This window comes from Chiloscyllium punctatum, chromosome 32, assembly GCF_047496795.1.
Source record: "Chiloscyllium punctatum isolate Juve2018m chromosome 32, sChiPun1.3, whole genome shotgun sequence".
NCBI lineage: Eukaryota > Metazoa > Chordata > Chondrichthyes > Orectolobiformes > Hemiscylliidae > Chiloscyllium > Chiloscyllium punctatum.
Window position 1 is genome coordinate 22,857,522 of NC_092770.1, and position 23,630 is coordinate 22,881,151.

The window sequence follows — 23,630 nt, forward strand, 5'->3', positions numbered from 1 at the left end:
CCCCTCCCCTTCCCCCCCCCATCATTCCCTCCCCTTCCCCCCCATCATTCCCTCCCCTTCCCCCCCATCATTCCCTCCCTTTCCCCCCCTTCATCCCTCCCCTTCCACCCCTTCATCCCCCCCCTTCCCCCCTTCATCCCCTCCCCTTCCCCCCTTCATCCCTCCCCTTCCCCCCCCTTCATCCCCCCTCCTTCCCCCCCCTTCATCCCCCCTCCTTCATCCCCCCTCCCCTTCCCCCCTCCTTCCCCCTCTTCATCCGCTCCCCTTCCCCCCTCCTTCCCCCTCTTCATCCCCTCCCCTTCCCCCCTTCCCCACTTCATCCCCTCCCCTCCCCCCCTTCATCCCCTCCCCTCCCCCCCTTCATCCCCTCCCCTCCCCCTCATCCCCTCCCCTCCCCCCCTTCATCCCCTCCCCTCCCCCCCTTCATCCCCTCCCCTCCCCCCCTTCATCCCCACCCCCCCTTCATCCCTCCCCCCCCCCTTCATCCCCTCCCCCCCCTTCATCCCCTCCCCCCCTTCATCCCCTCCCCCTCTTCATCCCCTCCCCCTCTTCATCCCCTCCCCCTCTTCATCCCCTCCCCTTCCCCCCTTCATCCCCTCCCCTTCCCCCCCTTCATCCCCTCCCCTTCCCCCCCTTCATCCCCTCCCCTTCCGCCCCTTCATTCATCCCCTCCCTTCATCCCCTCCCCTTCCCCCCTTGCATCCCCTCCCCTTCCCCCCCTTCATCCCCTCCCCTTCCCCCCTTCATCCCCTCCCCTTCCCCCCCCTTCATCCCCTCCCCTTCCCCCCCTTCCCCCCCTTCATCCCCTCCCCTTCCCCCCCTTCATCCCCTCCCCTTCCCCCCTTCATCCCCTCCCCTTCCCCCCCTTCATCCCCTCCCCCCCTTCATCCCCTCCCCCCCTTCATCCCCTCCCCATCCCCCCTTCATCCCCTCCCCTTCCCCCCTTCATCCCCTCCTTCATCCCCTCCCCTTCCCCCCCTTCATCCCTCCCCTTCCCCCCCTTCATCCCCTCCTTCATCCCCTCCCCTTCCCCCCCTTCATCCCCTCCCCTTCCCCTTCATCCCCTCCCCTTCCCCCTTCATCCCCTCCCCTTTCCCCCCTTCATCCCCTCCCCTTCCCCCCCTCCCCTTCCCCCCCTTCCCCCTTCCCCCCTTCATCCCCTCCCCTTCCCCCCTTCATCCCCTCTCCTTCCCCCCTTCCCCCCCTCCTTCCCCCCATCCCTTCCCCCCTCCCCCTTCCCCCCTCCCCCCTCCCCCTTCCCCCCTCCCCCTTCCCCTTCCCCCCTCCCCCTTCCCCCTTCCCCCCTCCCCCCTCCCCCTCCCCCCTCCCCCCTCCCCCTTCCCCTTCCCCCCTCCCCCTTCCCCCTCCCCTTCCCCCCTTCCCCCTCCCCCTTCCCCCCTTCATCCCCTCCCTTCCCCCCTTCATCCCCTTCCCCCCTTCATCCCTTCCCCCCTTCATCCCCTCCCCCCCTTCCCCCCTTCATCCCCTCCCCCCCCCTTCACCCCTCCCCCCCTTCATCCCCTCCCCCCCTTCCTCCCCTCCCCCCTTCATCCCTCCCCTTCCCCCTACCCCCCTTCATCCCCTCCCCTTCCCCCCCTTCATCCCTCCCCTTCCCCCCTTCCCCCCTTCATCCCCTCCCCTTCCCCCCTTCATCCCCTCCCCTTCCCCCCCTTCATCCCCCCCCCCCCTTCATCCCCTCCCCCCCCTTCATCCCCTCCCCCTTCATCCCTCCCCCTTCATCCCCTCCCCCCCCTTCATCCCCTCCCCCTTCATCCCCTCCCCCCCCTTCATCCCCTCCCCCCCCGCTTCATCCCCTCCCCCCCTTCCTCCCCTCCCCCCCTTCCCCCCTTCATCCCCTCCCCTTCCCCCCTTCATCCCCTCCCCTTCCCCCCTTCATCCCCTCCCCTTCCCCCTTCATCCCCTCCCCTTCCCCCCTTCATCCCCTCCCCATCCACCCCTTCATCCCTCCCCATCCCCCCCTTCATCCCCTCCCCTTCCCCCTTCATCCCCTCCTTCATCCCCTCCCCTTCCCCCCCTTCATCCCCTCCTTCATGCCCCTCCCTTTCCCCCCTTCATCCCCTCCCTTCATCCCCTCCCCTTCCCCCTTCATCCCCTCCCCTTCCCCCCTTTCCCCCCTTTCCCCCCTTCATCCCCTCCCCTTCATCCCCTCCCCTTCCCCCCTTCCCCCTTCATCCCCTCCCCTTCCCCCTTCATCCCCTCTCCTTCCCCCCTTCATCCCCTCTCCTTCCCCCCCTTCCCCTCCTTCCCCCCATCCCTTCCCCCCTCCCCCTTCCCCCCTCCCCCTCCCCCCTCCCCCCTCCCCCCTCCCCCTTCCCCCCTCCCCCTTCCCCCTCCCCCTTCCCCCCTCCCCCTCCCCCCTCCCCCTTCCCCCCTCCCCCTCCCCCCTTCCCCCTCCCCCTTCCCCCCTTCCCCCTCCCCCTTCCCCCTCCCCCTTCCCCCTTCATCCCCTCCCTTCCCCCCTTCCCCCCTTCATCCCCTCCCTTCCCCCTTCATCCCCTTCCCTTCCCCCTTCATCCCCTTCCCTTCCCCCCCTTCATCCCTTCCCCCCTTCATCCCCTCCCCCCCTTCATCCCCTCCCCCCTTCATCCCCTCCCCCCTTCATCACCTCCCCTTCCCCCTTCCCCCCTTCATCCCCTCCCCTTCCCCCCTTCATCCCCTCCCCTTCCCCCCCTTCATCCCCTCCCCCCCCTTCATCCCCTCCCCCCCCTTCATCCCCTCCCCCCCTTCATCCCCTCCCCCCCTTCATCCCCTCCCCCCCCGCTTCATCCCCTCCCCCCCTTCCTCCCCTCCCCCCCCTTCCCGCCCTCCCCCCCCTTCCCCCTTCCCCCCTTCCCCCCTTCCCCCCTTCATCCCCTCCCCTTCCCCCCTTCATCCCCTCCCCTTCCCCCCTTTCATCCCCTCCCCTTCCCCCCTTTCATCCCTCCCCCTTCCCCCTTTCATCCTTCCCCCCCTTCCCCCCTTCCCCCTTCCCCCTTCCTCCCCCTTCCCCCCTCCCCTCCCCCCCCTCCCCCCCTCCCCTTCCCCCCCTCCCCTTCCCCCCCTACCCCCCTCCCCTTCCCCCCCTCCCCTTCCCCCCCTTCCCTTCCCCCCCTTCATCCCCTCCTCATTCCCCCCTTCCCCCCTCCCCCCCATTCATCCCCCCCTCCCCCCCATTCATCCCCCCCTCCCCTTCCCCCATCCCCTCCCCCCCCCCTTCCCCCATCCCCTCCCCCCCTTCATCCCCTCCCCCCCTTCCATCCCCTCCCCCCTTCATCCCCTCCCCCCCTTCCCCCCTTCCCCCCTTCATCCCCTCCCCCCCTTCATCCCCTCCCCCCCTTCATCCCCTCCCCCCCTCATCCCCTCCCCCCCTTCATCCCCTCCCCTTCCCCCCCTTCCCCCCTTCATCCCCTCCCCTTCCCCCCTTCATCCCCTCCCCTTCCCCCCCTTCATCCCCTCCCCCCCCTTCATCCCCTCCCCCCCCTTCATCCCCTCCCCCCCTTCATCCCCTCCCCCCCCGCTTCATCCCCTCCCCCCCTTCCTCCCCTCCCCCCCTTCCCGCCCTCCCCCCCTTCCCCCCCTCCCCCCCTTCCCCCCTTCCCCCCTTCATCCCCTCCCCTTCCCCCTTCATCCCCTCCCCTTCCCCCCTTTCATCCCCTCCCCTTCCCCCCTTTCATCCCCTCCCCTTCCCCCCCTTCCCCCTTTCATCCCTTCCCCCCTTCCCCCTTCCCCCTTCCTCCCCTTCCCCCCCTCCCCTTCCCCCCCTCCCCCCCCTCCCCTTCCCCCCCTCCCCTTCCCCCCCCCCTACCCCCCTCCCCTTCCCCCCCTTCCCTTCCCCCCCTTCCCTTCCCCCCCTTCATCCCCTCCTCATTCCCCCCTTCCCCCTCCCCCCATTCATCCCCCCCTCCCCCCCATTCATCCCCCCCTCCCCTTCCCCCATCCCCTCCCCCCCCCTTCCCCCATCCCCTCCCCCCCCCTTCCCCCATCCCCTCCCCCCCCTTCCCCCATCCCCTCCCCCCCCCTTCCCCATCCCCTCCCCCTCCCTTCCCCATCCCCTCCCCCCCCCTTCATCCCCTTCCCCCCCTTCATCCCCTCCCCTTCCCCCCTTCATCCCCTCCCCTTCCCATCCCCCTCTCCCCTCACCCTCCCACCCTCATCCTCTTCCCTCACCCCCCCCTCCCCCCCCCTCCCCCCCTCCCCCCTCCCCCTCCCCCCCCTCTCCCCTCCCCCCCCTCCCCCCTCCCCCTCCCCCCCCCCCCTCCCCCTCCCCCTCCCCCCCCTCTCCCTCCCCCCTCCCCCTCCCCCCTATCCCCTCCCCCCCTCCCCCTCCCCCCTATCCCCTCCCCCCCTCCCCCTCCCCCCCTCTCCCCTCCCCCCTCCCCCTCCCCCCTCTCCCCTCCCCCTCCCCCCTCTCCCCTCCCCCCCCTCCCCCTCTCCCCCTCCCCCTCCCCCCCTCCCCCCCCTCCCCCCCTCCCCCCCTCCCCCTCCCCCCCCCTCCCCCCCCTCCCCCCCCTCCCCCTCCCCCCCCCCCCTCCCCCCCTCCCCATCCCCCCCCCCCTCCCCCCCTCCCCCTCCCCCTCTCCCCCTCCCCCTCCCCCTCTCCCCCCTCCCCCCCTCCCCCCCTCCCCCTCTCCCCCCCTCTCCCTCTCCCTCTCCCCCCTCCCCCCTCCCCCTCCCCCCTCCCCCCCCCCTCCCCCTCTCCCCCCCTCTCCCCCCCTCCCCCCCTCCCCCCCCTCCCCCTCCCCCCCTCCCCCCCCCCCTCCCCCCCCTCCCCCTCCCCCCCTCCCCCTCCCCCCCCCCTCCCCCTCCCCCCCCCTCCCCCTCCCCCTCCCCCCCTCCCCCTCCCCCCTCTCCTCCCCCTCCCCCCCTCTCCTCCCCCTCCCCCCCCTCTCCTCCCCCCCTCTCCCCCCTCCCCCCTCCCCTTTCCCCCCCCTCCACTTCCCCCCCCTCCACTTCCCCCCCTCCCCTCCCCCCCCTCCCCTTCGTCCCCTCCCCTTCCCCCTCTTTTGCCCGAACAGAAAGATCCAAGATCCTGGTTGCCTATTTAATGACTTCTCCCCTGCACACAAGAATCCAAGATTTATGGAAGAAAGTGGAGTTGAGGATTAACCCATCACCCGATGGGCTGAATGGCCACCGACTGCTCCTCCGCCTGGTGGTTTATGGACAGTGTTTCTGACAGCCCGCTGCCGCTGCCTGGTTTATGTTTCCTGCTGTGATTTCCCCTTCAGTTCTTTGCCTGAATTGTTTCAGGCGCTCCCCCCGCCTCTGGGGGGCTGGGAATAAGTTTAAATATTCCCACTTATGGCCGGTCATGTTTCACATGTGTCTCTGTGGTTATGAAGGATCAGTTCTGCAGATGGGTTGTCAGCGGTTTCTCCGCCCTTCACTGTCCCCCACCCCCCCCCCCCATTACCCAGTCCCCCATGAAATTGTTTCCAAGTTGGGGAACGTAGGCTCCGTTATTAAAGCGCTTTTTGTTTGAGGAAATACCATAGAAACAAGCCTCCTTCTAATGTAATACGTTCTGAGGAAATGAAAGCCACGTTATTGTAGAAATCACTTCCAGCTGTGAATGCAGGCGAGGCTGTGCATTTTCACTTTCGAGGTGGACGATTTTAGACGCTTTTTCAAAAGCGCCCCGTTTATTCTCCTCTGCATGGTTAGGATCGTCTTCCTCTGCCTCCTGTTTTGGTAGCATTTGTGAAATTCTGCAGTGCGTTCTGTAGTTGCTATTTGGTGTCACTGACGCCAGAAATTGTCTTGGGGGGGGGGGGGGGGGTCCACGCATACACTTCCGAAAACTGCAAAGGCGCATCTCGAAGGAAAAGAAACTATATTTCTGGAGAAACTCAGCAGGTCTGATAGCACCTGTGGAGAGAAAGCAGAATTAACGTTTCTCGTCCAGTGACACTGCTTCAGAGAAGACTCTTCCCCACAAGGGAAATCTTGGTGGATGGGCACACATTTTCTTTCTAATATGTCTTCTGATTGTTTGCAGTTTGTCTTGGTGGGTGGGTGAGGAGTAAGGTCTTTGTCCTGTCTCTCTTTCTTGCAAGATTGAAGGTCTCTCCGAGCAAAGTCCTCTGTAAGGCCATAGCAGCAGAAGTAAGCCATTCAGCCCATCAAGCCTGCTCCTTCATTCAGTGTGATCTTGGCTGATCTGATCATCCTCAGCACCATTTTCTTTCCCTTTCCCTTACTGATTGAAAACTTATATATCTCAGCCTTGGATATACTGAACGATCTAGCCTTTTGCGGTAAAGAATTCCACTCATTCACTAATCTCTGAGAGAAGAAATCCTCCTAATCCGTATTAAGTGTGTGATCCCTGACTCTGAGAGTATGTTCACTGATCCAAGCCTCTCCCACAAGGGTAAATAGCCTTTCCGCATCTCCCCTATAAAGCCCCCTAAGAATTTAGTATGTTGCAGTGTTGAATCTCATTCTTCTAAATTCCAGTGAATACAGGCCCAATCTGCTCAACCTTTCTTCACTACAGTCCCCCCATACTCAGTATGAGCCTGGTGAACCTGCTGTCAATGTGGATAATATAGATTTCCTTGTTTTCCTTCAATATCATGTAATATTGTACTGTATCACAGATTTAAAGTCTTGGCCAGGAGTCTGTAAGGAAGAGGTAAAAACAATGACTGCAGATGCTGGAAACCAGATTCTGGATTAGTGGTGCTGGAAGAGCACAGCAGTTCAGGCAGCATCCAAGTAGCTTCGAAATCGATGTTTCGGGACATCAATGTGGACTTCAACAGTTTCCTCATTTCCCCTTCCTCCACCTCATCCTAGTTCCAAACTTCCAGCTCAGCACTGTCCCCATGACTTGTCCAGACTTGTCCTACCTGCCTATCTCCTTTTCCACCTATCCACTTCACCCTCTCCTCCTTGACCTATCACCTTCATCCTCTCCCCCACTCACCCATTGTACTCTATGCTACTTTCTCCCCACCCCCACCCTCCTCTAGTTTATCTCTCCACGCTTCAGGCTCACTGCCTTTATCCCTGATGAAGGGATTTTGTCCGAAACGTCGATTTCGAAGCTCCTCGGATGCTGCCTGAACTGCTGTGCTCTTCCAGCACCACGAATCCAGAGTCTGTAAGGAAGAATCTGTTTTTACTCAGATATGATGGAAATTCTCTGCCCTTGAGGGTGATGGGAGCAGAGACAACCAATGATTATGAGAAGAACTTGAATGGGTAGTTGATGAAAGCCGGGGGAGTGGGCTTGACTGGATTGCCCCATGGAGAGTTGACTTGGATACAATGGGCTGAATAGCCTCCTCCTGGACCTGAGATAACTCTGGTGCTCAGTTATTTCATTTTGAGTCTCTGCACATCAGAAGTCGTAGGCCCTATAATTTTTGTACCAATCCTTAAGATTTGGACCATATTTAACTTGGCATTTGCAAGCAAGTAAAAATGACTTTACACACATTATCAATCTATTGAATATCTGAGACAACTAATGGAAAATTATCTCGCTGTAGAAATCCACTGATTTATTTGTGATCAGCATTTGTGAACAATGAAAAATGCCACTTTGTTCCAATAGTTTATAATTCTTCAGTCATACATCTTAATCTAAAGATCCCATGGCACAAATCAAAGAAGAACATAAGAACTAAGGGAAGGGCCCTTCCAGCCTGCTTCACCATTCAATAAGATCATGGTTGATCTTTTTGTGGACTCAGCCCCACTTACCCGCCCTCTCACTGTCATCCCTAATTCCTCTCTTGTTCAAAAAGAAATCTATCTTAGCTTTAAAAACGTTTACTGAAGTAGCACCAACTACTTCACTAGGCAGGGAATTCTGTAGATTTACAACCCTCTGGGTGAAGAAGTTCCTTCTCAATTCAGTCCGAAATCTGCTCCCCTAATTTTGAGGCTATGCCCTCTTGCCCTAGACCTGAGGACTTTTCAACGGATACGTAAAAACAGGTTTATCTGCTCTATATCACGTTGTTCGTGGGAATTTGCAGTGTGCACATTGGCTGTTGCATTTCCTATCTTCCAATAGTGTCAACAATTATAACATACTTCATTGGCTGTGATGTGTTTGAGACATTCTGAGGTCATGGCAAATTGCAAATAAATGCAAGATATTGCCATTGGTATCAGGACAGATACAATAGGCAGGATGATTTCCATCTGCACTGTAACCGTCAATGAGTGGAGATACTTCCTTAAATAATCATTCAATAAATAATCATGCAATTTGGTGCATAATGGAGCACTAGAGGCTGAGATATTATAGAGGTTTATAAAATCATGAGGGGCATGAATAGGATAAATAGACAAGGTGGGGAGTCCAAAACTAGAGACCATAGGATTAAGTTGAGAGAGGAAAGATTTAAAAAGGACCTATTGGGCAATTTTTTCATGCAGAGGGTGGTGTGTGTATGGATTGAGCTGCCAGAGGAAGTGGCAGTGCAACATCCTATGACACTTTTCAGAACTGTTACTACACAAGTAGCTGATACAGAGTCGAAGACATTGGGACGAGTGCCTGAGTGCTTGGTCTAAGAGTGCATCATAAAGAGAAGAGAGGTGAAGAGGGCTAGGGAAGGAATTCCAGAATTTTTCCGCAGCTGAAGACATAGCCGTCAATGATAGAGCCAATGAAATGGGAGAAAGTGAGGACTGCAGATGCTGGAGATCAGAGTTGAAAAATGTGTGGCTGGAAAAACGCAGCAGGTCAGGCAGCATCAAAGGAGCAGGAGAATCGACGTTTCGGGCACAAGCCCTTCTTCAGGAATGAGTAGGGTGTGCCAAGCAGGCTAAGATAAAAGGTAGGGAGGAAGGACTTGGGGGAGAGGCGTTGGGAATGCGATAGGTGGAAGGAGGTGAAGGTGAGGGTGATAGGCCGGAGAGGGGGTGGTGGCGGAGAGGTCAGGAAGAAGATTGCAGGTCAAGAAGGTGGTGCTGAGTCCGAGGGTTGGGACTGAGAAAAGGTGGGGGGAGGGGAAATGAGGAAGGTGGAGAAATCTGAGTTCATCCCTTGTGCTTGGAAGGTTCATAAGCAGAAGATGAGGCGCTCTTCCTCCAGGCGTTGTGTTGCCATGGTCTGGCGATGGAGGAGGCCAAGGACCTGCATGTCCTTGGTGGAGTGGGAGGGGGAGTTAAAGTGTTCAGCCACAGGGCGATTGGGATGGTTGGTGCGGGTGTCCCAGAGGTGTTCTCTGAAACATTCTGCAAGTAGGCGGCCTGTCTCCCCAATGTAGAGGAGGCCACATCGGGTGCAGCAGATGCAGTAAATGATGTGTGTGGAGGTGCAGGTGAATTTGTGATGGATATGGAAGGATCCCTTGGGGCTTGGAGGGAAGTGAGGGGGAGGTGTGGGCGCAAGTTTTGCATTTCTTGTGGTTGCAGGGGAAGGTGCCGGGAGTGGAGGTTGAGTTGGTGGAGGGTGTGGACCTGACGAGGGAGTCACGGAGGGAGTGGTCTTTTTGGAACGCTGATAGGGGAGGGGAAGGAAATATATCCCTGGTGGTGGGGTCTGTTTGGAGGTGGCGGAAATGACGAAGGATGATACGATGTATCTGGAGGTTGGTGGGGTGGTAGGTGAGGACCAATGGGGTTCTGTCCTGGTGGCGATTGGAGGGGCGGGGTTCAAGGGCGGATGAGCGGGAAGTGGAGGAGATGCGGTGGAGAGCATCATCAACCACGTCTGAGGGGAAATGGGAGTTAACCAAGAGGCTAGAATTAAAGGAATCTAAAATACATAAAAGACTGTTGAGCTTGAGAAGAGGGTGACTGGCATCACATATGGATTTGAACAATGTATGTAGACCCATAGAACAAATGAACAATGCAATGAACATTGTAGCACATGGAAGCAGAGTAGGTCAGTGAATACAAGGGATGATGGGTGAATGGGAGTTTGCATGGATTAGGATGTGAGTTAACAGGGTGAATTAGAAATCACAGCTATTGTAGAAATATTTTCATACCCTTTTTGCAGGTATCTATATCAATCCACCAGTTGAAAGCTACAAAGAAAACTTTGATTATGTTTTGAAAATGTCAAATTCTTCATTAAAGTTATGTGTTTTGTTTTTAAAGCAGTGTGTTTCACTGTTTCTCCTGAAGTTTGCCTGCTGCGTGCAATTAGAATGTTTGCACTACACATCATGGATATTTTGTTCCTCTCCAGTACTTGCAGTTTCAGAGAAATGTGCATTGTGCCGGTATTAATCTTGCTGAGCAGTTAATAGCAATTACTGGGAGGTGCAGTTTGATTCTTTACCATTGAATTTGCCTGAACTCTGGAACAAACCTACATCAAGAGGCTGGAACTAATTAAAAACAGAAAGTTGAAATCAGAACAGGAACTGAGATTTAAACCCTGCAATTAAAATTCAGTCTTGGAAGCTATGAAGAGGAGTCATAATGTTAACTCTGTTTCTATGTCCACAGATGCTACCAGATCTGCTGGGTTTCTCTGGTATTCTCTGTGTTTATTAACACTCTCTCTCTCCTGCACCCTTTAAAGGTCAAAATGAACAAAACTGTGTTGTAATTTTACTTGACATCTGTCATTCTGCTAACATTGTTTTCCTATAGTAAGGATAACCTGGTCATGGCCTCAGTTTGGCTCAACGTGTGGCATTCTCACTATGGTTTGAGCATATAACATAGGTTGACATATTAGTGCGGTGCCCAGGAAGCAACGTAGCATTGTTAGAGACCACGGCTTTTCCATGAAATATGCAATCAGGTCCACCCGCTCAAATGGACATCAAAAACAGAAACAAGTCTTACTGCTATCCTGGTTAACATTTAGCTTACAATCACCACTGTCATTAAATCATCAAATCCCCACAATGCAGAAAAAGGCCATTTGGCCCATCTCTGAAGAGCATCCCAACCAGACACATGCTATCCCCATAACCCCACATTTAACACGGCTAACCCACTTATACCTGGACACTGTGGGCAATTTAGCATTGCTAATGCACATTTTTGGACTGTGGGAGGAAACCGGAGCACTCAGAGGAAACCCACGCAGACACGGGGAGAATATGCAAACTCCATGAGGTTGGAATTGAACTTAGGTCCCTGGTACTATGAGGCAGCGGTGCTAACCACTGTGCCACCAGTATAATGCCACACATTGATACAGATTAAATTGTCAGTATCTATTTCCTGCTGATGGTGCCTTGCTGTAAGCAAGTTGTCTGCTGTGTAACTTCAAAAGTAATGTCTTTGCTTTCAAACTTTTGTTGCATATTTTTGGCCATAATGAGGGATGCCACTCAAGTCATTCATTGTACCAAGTTCTAGGTCAGTTTTAACATGGAAGCGTGTCGTCCTCGTTTTGGGGTAAAGATTTGCCACAGTTTCACTGTTAGATCATCCTTTACCATTCCAATACCTCGTTGACATTGCCAATCAGATGCACTCCACCCCAAACCAACTCATCGGTCATATTGGTACCTTTCTACACAATTGGCAATATCACATCATGGCCACACATTCACTGGATGCTGTGAAACTGCAAGTCACACTCATTACACAAACCCTTGTAAAGGGCAGAGGCTGTCTTTTTTAAAAAATCTCACATTTCAGCTCTATATCCAAACTTCTTGCCCAGTAGGTTGAAAGAGCCTTTAAACAGCCCAAGATCTTGAAATGTTAAATTAAGATGCACCAGGATCTTACATTATGCAGGAGCTGAATGCTATGAGATTTGCAGCAGTAAATATTAAACAGAACTTCCTTGGAATGTCAGAAGGCACATTGAAAGTGAAGGGGGATTAATATACAACAATCTGCATTCATGTCACATCTTTAATGTAATAAAATATCCCAAGGCACCTCACATAGGTATAGTCAGACATTGAACTGCATGGAGACATTGAACTGCATGGGATGTCTTAAGTGTGATCAGTGAGAATTAGGGAGGGAATTAAAGATCCTAGGCATATAATGGTTCAGGTTATACAGTTCAGATTAATGTTTTCATTTGCATCCCTTAATTTACATGAACAAAAGGACTCTGCTTTACGTATGGTGTAATATACCATTCACATGCAAATATAAAGCTGCACAGTGATATCCAAGTTGTGTAAACACATTGCCTCACCACTGTTGGTGTACAATGCGTAACTTTAGGCCTGTAACTGGGTTTATAAAAGGGTCCAGAACACTGGGGATGAGAGGTTATAATAATGGAGAAAGACATAACAATCAGCCATTTTCCACTGGAACCAAAAAGGGCTCAAATGCATTTTCCAAGCGAAAGTATTGAAATGCTAAATAGTGAAAGATTATTATCTTTGCTTGTGAAACTGACAGGAGGTTCCTGACTCAGGAATAGCACTTGAAGAATGTGGGATTGAGAGTCGGTGAACTTCTGATCCATTCTTTCCATTGTTTGAATATGTTCAAGGATCAAAACTCCACAATGAAGCTGGAAATCTTTTTGTTTATCCAATGTTAGTGTGGGAAGTGTAATACTCCATGTAACTACTGTGGTAGTAAAATCAGTAACAGCATTTTAAAGGGAATTGGATAAGGATTTGATAAGTAACACTACAAAGAGGACCAGGGAAAGGGATGGACACAGGATTCATGTGAGTGAAACCAGTTGAAGAGCCAACATTGCCACAAAAAAAAGTGCCTCTGAATCTAATTCCCATTCCAACCTATTGACACAATGAACTAAAACCCAACAAGGGAACAAAGCTAACTTTAAGCAACACTTCATTTAAAAGACAATAAAGACCATGAAGAAATGTAGACTTCTACTTTACACTATCAAAAGATCACATGATTTCCAGTTGGGGCAAAACTCCTCATCTTCCACGTTGGGACCCTTCAACCACACAGCATCAACATCAACTTCACTAGTTTCCAAATCTCCCCTCCCCACCTCTCATCCCAGATCCAACCTTCCAACTCAGCACCGCCCTCTTGACCTGTCCAACCTCTCCATCTTCCTTCCCAACTATCCGCTCCGTTCTCCCCACCAACCTATCACAATTACTCCTCCACCTACCTCTAACTATCGCCTTCCCAGCTACCTTCCCCCCAGTCCCACTCCCACCCCACCCTCCTATTAATCTCTCAGTCCATTTCCCCCTCCACATTCCTGATGGAGGGCTTCTGCCTGAAATGTTGACTCTCCTGCTCCTCGGATGCTGCCTGACCTGCTGTACTTTTCCAGCTACACACATTTTGACTCTGACTCTCCAGCATCTGCAGTCCTCACTTTTTCCTAGCTGCAGAATGTGTGTGAACAATTGCAATGAATATGTTGTGATGGCTAGGCTAAATGGACCAGTAGATCCTTTCACTTCATCATCTCATATGTTTGCAGAAGACAATATATGGGATGTTTCTTGGAAAATGACATTTTATCCTATAGAGTCCGTGTCCATTTGTCTGATAATGCTGGCGTTTCTTAATGTAGATGTTTTTGTACATGTATAGCTATCAATTTTGTACTTGGAAACTAAATACTATATTTTGTTGACATGCTGTTTCTCAGGCATCCCAACATAAAAATAAATTGCAAGAAACAAATTCAGCAAATCAGTTGACATGAACTTAAAAAGCGAAGGATCCATTACAGGTTTATTCTAGCACATTCACAATCCAAAGGTTACTAAATTATTTATCAACTCAGTAGTATTTGTTACTGAGGAATGAAGTGGTACATGTAATTTTAATGGGTGAACAGGCATTTTTACAAATACAAAATGGCACTTCAAATTTAATGCCCACTTAAAAATAAAACCTCATTAGGCAGTGTGAATAGAACTATCCACGATAATAAATCAATTTAAAGATTGAGACATTTTTCACTATTGGAATACTGTTCTGCAGAAATCCTGTAAATAGAAAGTACAATGATTTTCCAATTGGAGTGTGGTTTTGATAAATTTTTACAGATCGACCATGATGGTTTATTTGAAAGTTAGATTGTGGCAAATTAGAAATGTATTCTTAATGATTCAGGAGATTGACTACTCTGTAAGTAAACAACTTTTCAGGTTAGGAAATAGTTATTTCTTCAATGATCTAAAAATCCTGTTTGTTTTTCTCAATTGTATATCCTCAGGGTGTGTAAACTGAAATCTACTTGTTCCTCTGTAGACTCACACTGCCACCTAGAGGTTAGTTAAGAAATATGCCCAATAGAGCTAGGTAGAAAGGACCAGTTCATAATTAACATGTTTCTTATACTTCACTATTATTTTAAAAATGACTAAAAATGCAATGTTATTTGAAAAAGATATCTTACGTAGACAGGCGATGCAAGAGTCAAATGAAAAAGAAATGAAAGAGTGTCATCAGCATATTTAGGAGCGGGTATATGAATAGGAAGGGTTTCGAGGAATATGGGCTAAATGCTGGCAAATGGGACTAGATTTATATCTGAACATGTGCTGCTGGAAAAGTGCCTCAGGTCAGGCAGCATCCAAGGAGCAGGAGAATCGACGTTTCGGGCTTGAGCCCTTCTTCAGGAATGAGGAGAGTGTGTCCAACAGGCTAAGATAAAAGGTAGGGAGGAGGAACTTGGGGGAGGGGTATTGGAAATACGATAGGTGGAAAAAGGTTAAGGTGAGGGTGATAGGCCGGAGTGGGGTCGGGGCGGAGAGGTCAGGAAGAAGATTGCAGGTTAGGAAGGTGGTGCTGAGTTCGAGGGTTGGGACTGAGACAAGGTGGGGAGAGGGGAAATGAGGAAACTGGAGAAATCTGAGTTCATCCCTTGTGGTTGGAGGGTTCCTGGGGGAAGATGAGGCACTCTTCCTCCAACCGTTGTGTTGCTATGGTCTGGCGATGGAGAAGTCCAAGGATCTGCATGTCCTTGGTGGAGTGGGAGGGGGAGTTGAAGTGTTGGGCTACGGGGTGGTTGGGTTGGTAGGTCCAGGTGTCCCAGAGGTGTTCTCTGAAACGTTCCACAAGTAGGCAGCCTGTCTCCCCAATATAGAGGAGGCCACATCGGGTGCAACGGATGCAATAGATGATGTGTGTGGAGGTGCAGGCGAATTTGTGACAGATATGGAAGGATCCCTTGGGGCCTTGGAGGGAAGTAAGGGGGGAGGTGTGGGTGCAAGTTTTGCATTTCTTGCAGTTGCAGGGGAAGGTGCCGGGAGTGGAGGTTGGGTTGCTGGAGGGTGTGGACCTGACGAGGGAGTCACAGAGGGAGTGGTCTTTTCGGAATGCTGATAGGGGAGGCCAGGGAAATATATCCCTGGTGATGGGGTCCGTTTGGAGGTGGCGGAAATGACGACAGATGATACAATGTATATGGAGGTTGGTGGGCTGGTAGGTGAGGGCCAGTGGGGTTCTGTCCTGGTGGCGATTGGAGGGGTGGGGCTCAAGGGCAGAGGAGCGGGAAGTGGAGGAGATGCGGTGGAGATGCTCTGTAGGTTTTTATGTTTGTTTTTGAATCTTCAGTGGATTGACAGATTAACTTCATTTGTTTACATTAATAGTCAGTGTTTATCAATCTGTTACTTGATTATGTACAATGCATGCCTCGCAACCCAATCACTTCCAACATTTCTACAATGAATTCCGTTGGTGGTGGCAATCAGATTCTATCCCTTATATCATTTTCAACACCCACCTAAGTGGCATTTTCCAACTACACTGCAGAAAGTAGAGCTCTCTCAGGCTTCTTAGTGTAACTTTAATTGACGGCAAAAGATTAGTGAACAAGGTGAAGTCATCAAATTGTCTTAGGATCACTTCAACAAACTAGATTCAAAGTGATGTCGTATCACCTAGCACAGATCGACTTGAAGTGTAAGAAACTGCCTCAGGAAACGTTGCTCCTCCTGTAAGTTATCAAAAAAAGCAAGGTTAGAATATGATGTTCTAAAATGCTGTCATACTTATTGTTGAATTGGTAATGGAACGATATAATAATAAGCTTCAAGAAGAGGCTGTCACTTGGTATTGAGAATCATCACAGAAGGTTTTTAAAAGTACATGGAATTCCCCAATTCAAATGATTTTCAAACACAGGATGAAGAAAGTATGGACCAGGTTTCTGTACTTAACAAGAATGACTATTTATTACAAATAAATAAACATTAACTGCAGGTAAACAATCATGACAACATATATCACTATTCATTAAAACTTTAACCCCCTTATAAACTCTCCATCTACACACACACACATATAGAAAGAGACAGACAGAAAAATAAATCATAGGTGTTCCAGACAGAGGGAAAGATTGGGAAAGCAGTTTTGTGGATCTCGTCTACAGGGTTTGCTGAGATGATTCTTGTGTTTCTCAATCTTCCTTCTCAGATGTTTTCACTTGTTTGCAGGAGGCGCAGGGTTCATACATAAAAGTCTCTAGCTTATTAACTGAAAGTCACAGCTTAAAGCAACTGCTGAAAGAAAATTGAGCTGGATTTTTTCAAGCTTAAAGCAATTTCTCCTACATGGAACAAAGATAGTTTGACAGCTTGCAAAGATCTGATGGCTTCTCCCTTTCCTGTTCATAGCCCTAAGCAGTTCAGCTAGCAAAGAACCAACACAGTTGTCAGAGAGAAGAACTTTTTCAGTGATAACTGGACACTAGTTCATAGACCAATCAGCGACACGAGGTAGGCTGAATCTCCATTTGAGCAATCCCTCGGGTTCTGCACATCTATAAATCTTCTGCAACTGCTGCTTTAATAATTGCTGTAAATAGCACTTACAATGAGTATCAGATTACTTTGAAAACAGCATTTATCCCTCGACAATTCTTGGTTCTTAAAGTAGCTCCCATTTCAGTCCACGAAAAGAGAAATGGCCTTTGCAATATACATAATGCAAAATTAATATAAAAGTGTCATTAAAATGGGAAGCCACTGTATGGTATTCAAAAATGATTAGTAATAAAAGGGCATTCTACAATAGTATTTAGAAAATACAATGTACAAACATTGTGCCATAAATGTGGACCATTTTCCCACATAAGCAGTAGATGAATAATGAATAATAATTTTGATTATGAGATCGGCAGGTAATCTTTCTGGCCAAGAGTGTCAAGAGATATGGAGCCACAGCAGGTAAACAGAATTAGTTTACAAATTCGCTATGATCTCATTAAACAGTGGAACAGATTTGAGGAGTTGAATTCTCTACTTCTGTTCCTCGATGCTTTTTCGCTCATTTTACATCCTTTGCACAATTTTAAAGAACATATGCAATATATTAAAATGGTTTCCAGCTATTTTATGAATATTTAATGGAAGAATGCACAAAAATTACAGCTAAGCAAATCTGTTACTCACTATAAGGGAGGATTAATATTAGATCTAGAGGAAGTATGGTTTAGCAAAGTTTGCTTCACTTACACATTTGGACAATTCAGCAATATCTCCAGTTCTAACTATTCAATTCAATCCACTCTGTATCATTGAGGACCATAATAGGCGTCATTACTACTACCTTCTTGTAGTCAAATCAATGTGTTTTTAAAACCTAGTTTAGAAAAAGAAAATCATTCTGAGCTGCATCTTGGATATAATCAATACTTTCTCATTTGTAGGGAAAGATCTACAGCTTGCATGAAATGCTGATCATAAAGCATACAATCAATGGACACAACACATTGATACAAATATTGTGTTGATTCACTTTTGTAAGTGGGAATCAGGTATTAAGCAATCATTAAAATCTTGGAACCAAAACAGAAATTGCTGGAGAAACTCACTAGGTCTGGCAATGCCTGTAGAGAGAAACAAAGCTAACATTTTGAGTCCTGAGGCCTTTCTTTAGTTAAAATCCTGTAATGCCCTACCTGACAACACTCTGTGTGTACCTGCATTACACAAACTGCATTTATTTAAGAGGGACAGGTAGTAAACCCCATAATTAGTTTAAAATGCAAAGATACTTTGACACCATAAGATTAATTAAATTAAAGATCGAGAGATAGGTTAAAAGGGTTTAATTTCAAAGCTGGCAAATGACACAAAATAAGCATAGTGAAATGGGCAGACAGATGGCAGATGGCACTTAATGCAGAGAAGTTAGAAGTGATATGTTTTGGTACAAAGACATAAGAGATGCAATATGAACAAAGCAATACAAATTTCAAGGAGTTCAGGAACAGTGAGACACACACATTTAGGTACACACACTGAGCTGACAAGGCTATTCAAACGTATGTATTGGATCTTCAGTTTTAGTAATAAAGTCAGAGAGTACAAAAGCTAGATTAGATTACTTACAGTGTGGAAACAGGCCCTTCGGCCCAACAAGACCACACCACCCCGCCGAAGCGCAACCCACCCATACCCCTACATCTACCCCTTACCTAATACTATGGGCAATTTAGCATGGCCAATTCACCTGACCTGCACATCTTTGGAGTGTGGGAGGAAACCGGAGCAAACACACGCAGACACGGGGAGAATGTGCAAACTCCACACAGAGAGTCGCCTGAGGCGGGAATTGAACCCGGGTCTCTGGCGCTGTGAGGCAGCAGTGCTAACCACTGTGCCACCGTGCCGCCCACTAAGCTAGGAAGTAATACTAAACATTAACTAAAACTGTTTAGAGCTCAGATGGACACAACATTCTATGAGGTTGTCAAGGCTTTGCACAGGGTACAGAAGAAATTTATTAAAATAGAACCATGGATGATGGACGTTCTTCATGTTAAGAGACTGGAGAAGTCAGTGTTCAGTTCCTAAGAGCACAGAAAGTAATATCTTTGATAAGAGATACTCAAAATTAGGAGTGTGAAAAAAGACAAGTCCCCTGGGCTGGATGGGATTTACCCTAAGATCGTCTGGGAAGCCAGGGAGGAGATTGCCAAGCCTTTGACAGATGACACTCAGGTCGGTGGAGTTGTGGATAGTGACGAAGGATGTTGTAGGTTACAGAGAGATATAGATAAGCTGCAGAGCTGGGCTGAGAGGTGGCAAATGGAGTTTAATGTGGCAGCATCCAAGGAACCTCGAAATCGACGTTTCGGGCAAAAGCCCTTCATCAGGAGTGTCGATTTCGAAGCTCCTTGGATGCTGCCTGAACTGCTGTGCTCTTCCAGCACCACTAATCCAGAATCTGGTTTCCAGCATCTGCAGTCATTGTTTTTACCACCTTGAAGTTTAATGTGGACAAGTGTGAGGTGATTCATTTTGGTCGGAGTAACCAGAATGCAAAGTACTGGGCTAATGGTAAGATTTCTTGGTAGTGTAGATGAGCAGAGATTAGATTACTTACAGTGTGGAAACAGGCCCTTCGGCTCAACAAGTCCACACCAACCCGCTGAAGCGCAACCCACCCAGACCCATTCCCCTACATTTACCTTCACCTAACACTACAGGCAATTTAGCATGGTCAATTCACCTAACCTACACATCTTTGGACTGTGGGAGGAAACCCACGCAGACACGGGGAGAATGTGCAAACTCCACACAGTTGCCTGAGGCGGGAATTGAACCCGGGTCTCTGGCACTGTGAGGCAGCAGTGCTAACCACTGTGCCACCGTGCTGCCCACATCGGTGTCCAGGTACACAGATCCTTGAAAGTTGCCACCCAGGTTGATAGGGTTGTTAAGAAGGCATACAATGTTTTAGCTTTTATTAATAGAGGGATCGAGTTCCGGAACCACGAGGTTATGCTACAGCTGTACAAAACTCTAGTGCGGCCGCACTTGGAGTATTGTGTACTGTTCTGGTCACCCCATTATAAGAAGGATAAGAAGGAAGCTTTGGAAAGGGTGCAGAGGAGATTTACTAGGACGTTGCCTGGTATGGAGGGAAGGTCTTACGAGGAAAGGCTGAGGGACTTAAGGCTGTTTTGTTGGAGAGAAGAAGGTTGAGAGGTGACCGAATAGAGACATATAAGATAATCAGAGGGTTAGATAGGGTGGACAGGGAGAGCCTTTTTCCAAGTATGGTGACGGCAAACACGAGAGGACACAACTTTAAAGTGAGGGGTGATAGATATAGGACAGATGTCAGAGGTAGTTTCTTTACTCAGAGAGTAGTAAGCGTATGGAATGCTTTGCCTGCAAAGGTAGTAGATTCGCCAATTTTAAGTGCATTTGTCATTGGACAAGCATATGGACATACATGGAATAGTGTAGGTTAGATGGGCTTCAGACTGGTATGACAGGTCGGCACAACATCGAGGACCGAAGGGCCTGTACTGCACTGTAATGTTCTATATTCTATATCTGGTTGAAATGGATAAGTTGGACTGGACGGTCTGCCTCTGTGCTGTACAACTCTATGACTCTAAAATTAGAAATAGCTTTGATAGAGGAAATAGAGACTAGTTTCCATTCACAGAAATGTCAAAAAATAAAAGAACACAGCTTTAAAATGATTGGTAAAAGAACCAGAGATGACACAAGGAAACCTTTTCTTTTAACATGGGGAAATGTTACAATCTAAACTGCACTTCTATAGAAGTGATGGTAGTAGAAATAATGGTAGCATACAAAAGAGTTTTGATATCACTAATGAGAGCTGTTCCTGTATTTTCCTGTATTAACAGTGGAGTACAGCGGCCGACAGATTAGTTCCAGAATGTCTAAGTTCCAATTTGGTATTTGCAAATTATCATCTAAAATATGACAAAGTACCGTTGTGAATTGAACAGTGAGATGAGACTAATTTTTCAGTTGTGGCTTTCTTCTATCTATTCAATTCCCTTTCATTATTCATTTAGAAGATGTGAGGATTGCTGACAAAACCATCAATAATTGTTATCTAACTACCCTCAAGAACGTGATAGTGAGCCATGCTCTTGAATCAATACATTTTGTGTGGTGCTGGTACTTGCAGAGCATGGTTAAGTGGGAAGTTCCAGGATTTTAACTTGGCAACAGTTAGAAAATATATTTCCAAGTCTGAATGGTATGCCACTTGGAGAAATTGCAAGTGATGGTCTACCCATGCAGCTGCTGCCCTTATAAACTCTACCATAAGGAAGCTTAAGTCTGGGAGGTCCTGAAGGAGCAACCTTAGGCATGTTACTGCAGTGCATCTTGGAGCTAGAAGTGAAAGTTTAAAATGTGGATTAGGTGGCAATCAAGTGGGCAACTTTGTTCCAAACTGTTATTAAATTCCTCAGTGTTACTGCAGCTGCAATGGTCAATGCAATTGCAGAGCGTTGCATTTGCATTTAGTTCATTCATTGTGGGTAGTTGCAAAACTTTGGGCAGTCATTTGAAATACTTAGCACAGAATACCCAGCTTCACTTGCTCTTGTAGTCACAACATTTACATAATTGATCCAGATAAGTTTCTGGTCAACCATGACCATCTCCCCCACAACCTCATATATTATTTGTACAGGTTTCAACAGGTGTGTGGTAACAATATTACTTTTTCAATGCTGTTGTATTGGTGATGTGGTATGATGGCATGAACTGCCTTCCATATGAGGAGTTGCAACTGGAATTAAACACTGTCCTTGACAACCTCTCATTATCCTGGAAGGAAAATCATTGTTGAAACAGCTGATGATGGTTGGGCACAGGACATTACCCTGAGTAACTGGGGACTCTTGTAGTGCTGTGGTAGGATTCCTACCTCTGAGTCAGGAGGTTCAAGTCACATCTGCTCCAACCTCTGAACAGCTTTATTAGAAAATATCTACCATGAGGAAGCCCTACACTCCATGTTCTGGAGATTGGATATATGGTCTCCTGAAATCACAAACCCCCAATTAGTAGGTCGTTGCTGGCTCTCATCATAGCAACATCTGAGTATGCTCTCCATCCATAATGAGAAAGCCAGCTAAGTCAGTGAACTTCTGTTAAAGACAGGCTCCTACAGCTAGCACTGTGGAGCTGATACTGTTAAAGTTTGCTGGCTATGGACATTTCAAAAATCTTTGTTGGAGCAGTCTTCCAACATCCATATCATAGCCACTTGACGACCATTCTGTTGGGAGTGCTAAATAACTTGAATAAATTACTATAGGCTAACATGTCTACAACAATTAATGTTATGGTTCTTGAGCCAGCCATGGGACAACTCAGCTGTTGATGTACCTTTGTTTGAAACTTGGTGTTGTAGCAGGTGGAACAGCTGGTCCCAAGCGCCACTGAAATTTGTTCACGCAAGAAGGATAGGTAAAGACAAGATGATCAACTGAAATATGTGCTCCTGTCTTATTTTTGCTATCCTCACAGAATGCAACGCACAACCACAATGTCAAAACCTTGCTGTGGAATTGAGTGGAGAGGGCTCTGAGACCAGTCCAGGACCACGCAGCAAAGGTGTTACTTGAGGAGACTGAATATGTGCTTCATGCTGGTTCGAGCATCTCATGAGCTAATCTCCATTCTACAAGCAAATGTAGAGTTCTTAACTGCCATGTGTACAAAAGATAATCTTGTTCCATTGCAGCCAAGCTCTAAGTGCTGTGCTGGTTTAAATAGAAATTGAGAAGTGGTGAAGTTAATGAACTTACACAGCATAAATGTATTGCAATAGCTGGCAGAAATTTGAACACAGACCTGCATGATTCAGTGGCAGTGGTCACTCACCATCTGCACACACAAACAGAGTCAGAGCCTTCCCGACTGACAAAGCCTGTCTGCTGACTGGTGAAATGCCTTAATGCTTACATATGCATGTAATTGATGACAGGCTTTGCTTGTGGGCAGACTGCAATGGCAGAAAAGCCCTTTCCCACCAACTGCTGGCATCCACAGGGAAGATAATGGAAACAAATCCTTGTCCCTGCTTGCAGGCTGCAGAATGAATTGTGTGGCTGCTGTTATAGGATCATCATACCATTACAACACAGAAGGAAGCCATTCAGCCCTTTGTGTCCTTGCTGGCTCTGCAAATGCAACCCATGTGGTCCCATGTAATCACTTTTTCCCCTTATCGCACATTTTCTCTCAACGTGATGATATAACTCCCATTTAAAATTGAAAAAGAACTGTCTTAAAACCAAGGACTGTGGAAGGAATTGTTACAAATTCAAAAATAAGTGATTGGAACTCATTGTGATTTATGTTTCCACTGTTACTTTTCAAGAAGTGAGAGAGCTAAGATGGTATAGATGGAGGGGTCTGTGCAGAGTGAGATTTGACCTGTAACATATTGCTGAATGGTTCATGCAAATGTGGCCAGTTGTGAATGCCAGAAGTCGTCAGTTTCATGACAGCTCTCTGATTTTCTCTTGGGCAGGTGAACAGCCTGATCATTTACAACAGAGAGGAAGAAGCTTCCGAATTTCTGAAAGAGCACATTCTGTGTCTCTACTTCACTGCAGTAAAAGTACCAAAAGCAGGCCAGTTATTTTCTCCCACCAGTTGCTGTAAGCTGTTGCTTTTAACTAGTCACTAAGAAACTTTATTGTATCAACTGCTGTGCCCCCTGTGAAGTGAAACAACTTGGAGCAAATTGAAGAAAGGTGGTCTTGAGCAGCAAAAGGAACATCTCGTTGAATCCTGTGGACTGCTGTCAGTGAACTGCATTTCCCCACCTATAACACCATTTCTGTGTGAGTGCGCACGGGGGTTTAAAAGATTAGGGTTTCAACTAATAAGAATTATATACTGATAATTCATAGAGCTGTTCATCTCTGACTAGAAATGATCCATCTGTAATAAATAGTAGTTAAGTACAGGAACCTGGTCAGTGTTTTCAGTTAACCTGATCCCAATTGACAGGAAAACTAG

General features: G+C 49.0%; 1 protein-coding gene across 4 annotated transcripts in view; it reads right to left on the reverse strand.

Moving 5' to 3' along the window:
- Positions 1-13,583: 13,583 nt before the first annotated feature.
- Positions 13,584-23,630, reverse strand: part of rxylt1 (ribitol xylosyltransferase 1) — a 58,453-nt gene continuing 48,406 nt past the window's right edge. For all 4 annotated transcript variants that reach the window (XM_072551902.1, XM_072551905.1, XM_072551904.1 and 1 more), the window contains exon 7: positions 13,584-15,803. In XM_072551902.1, coding sequence (XP_072408003.1) covers positions 15,750-15,803 — 54 coding nt within the window. In that variant the 3' untranslated portion in view covers positions 13,584-15,749. The remainder of the gene's footprint in view (positions 15,804-23,630) is intronic.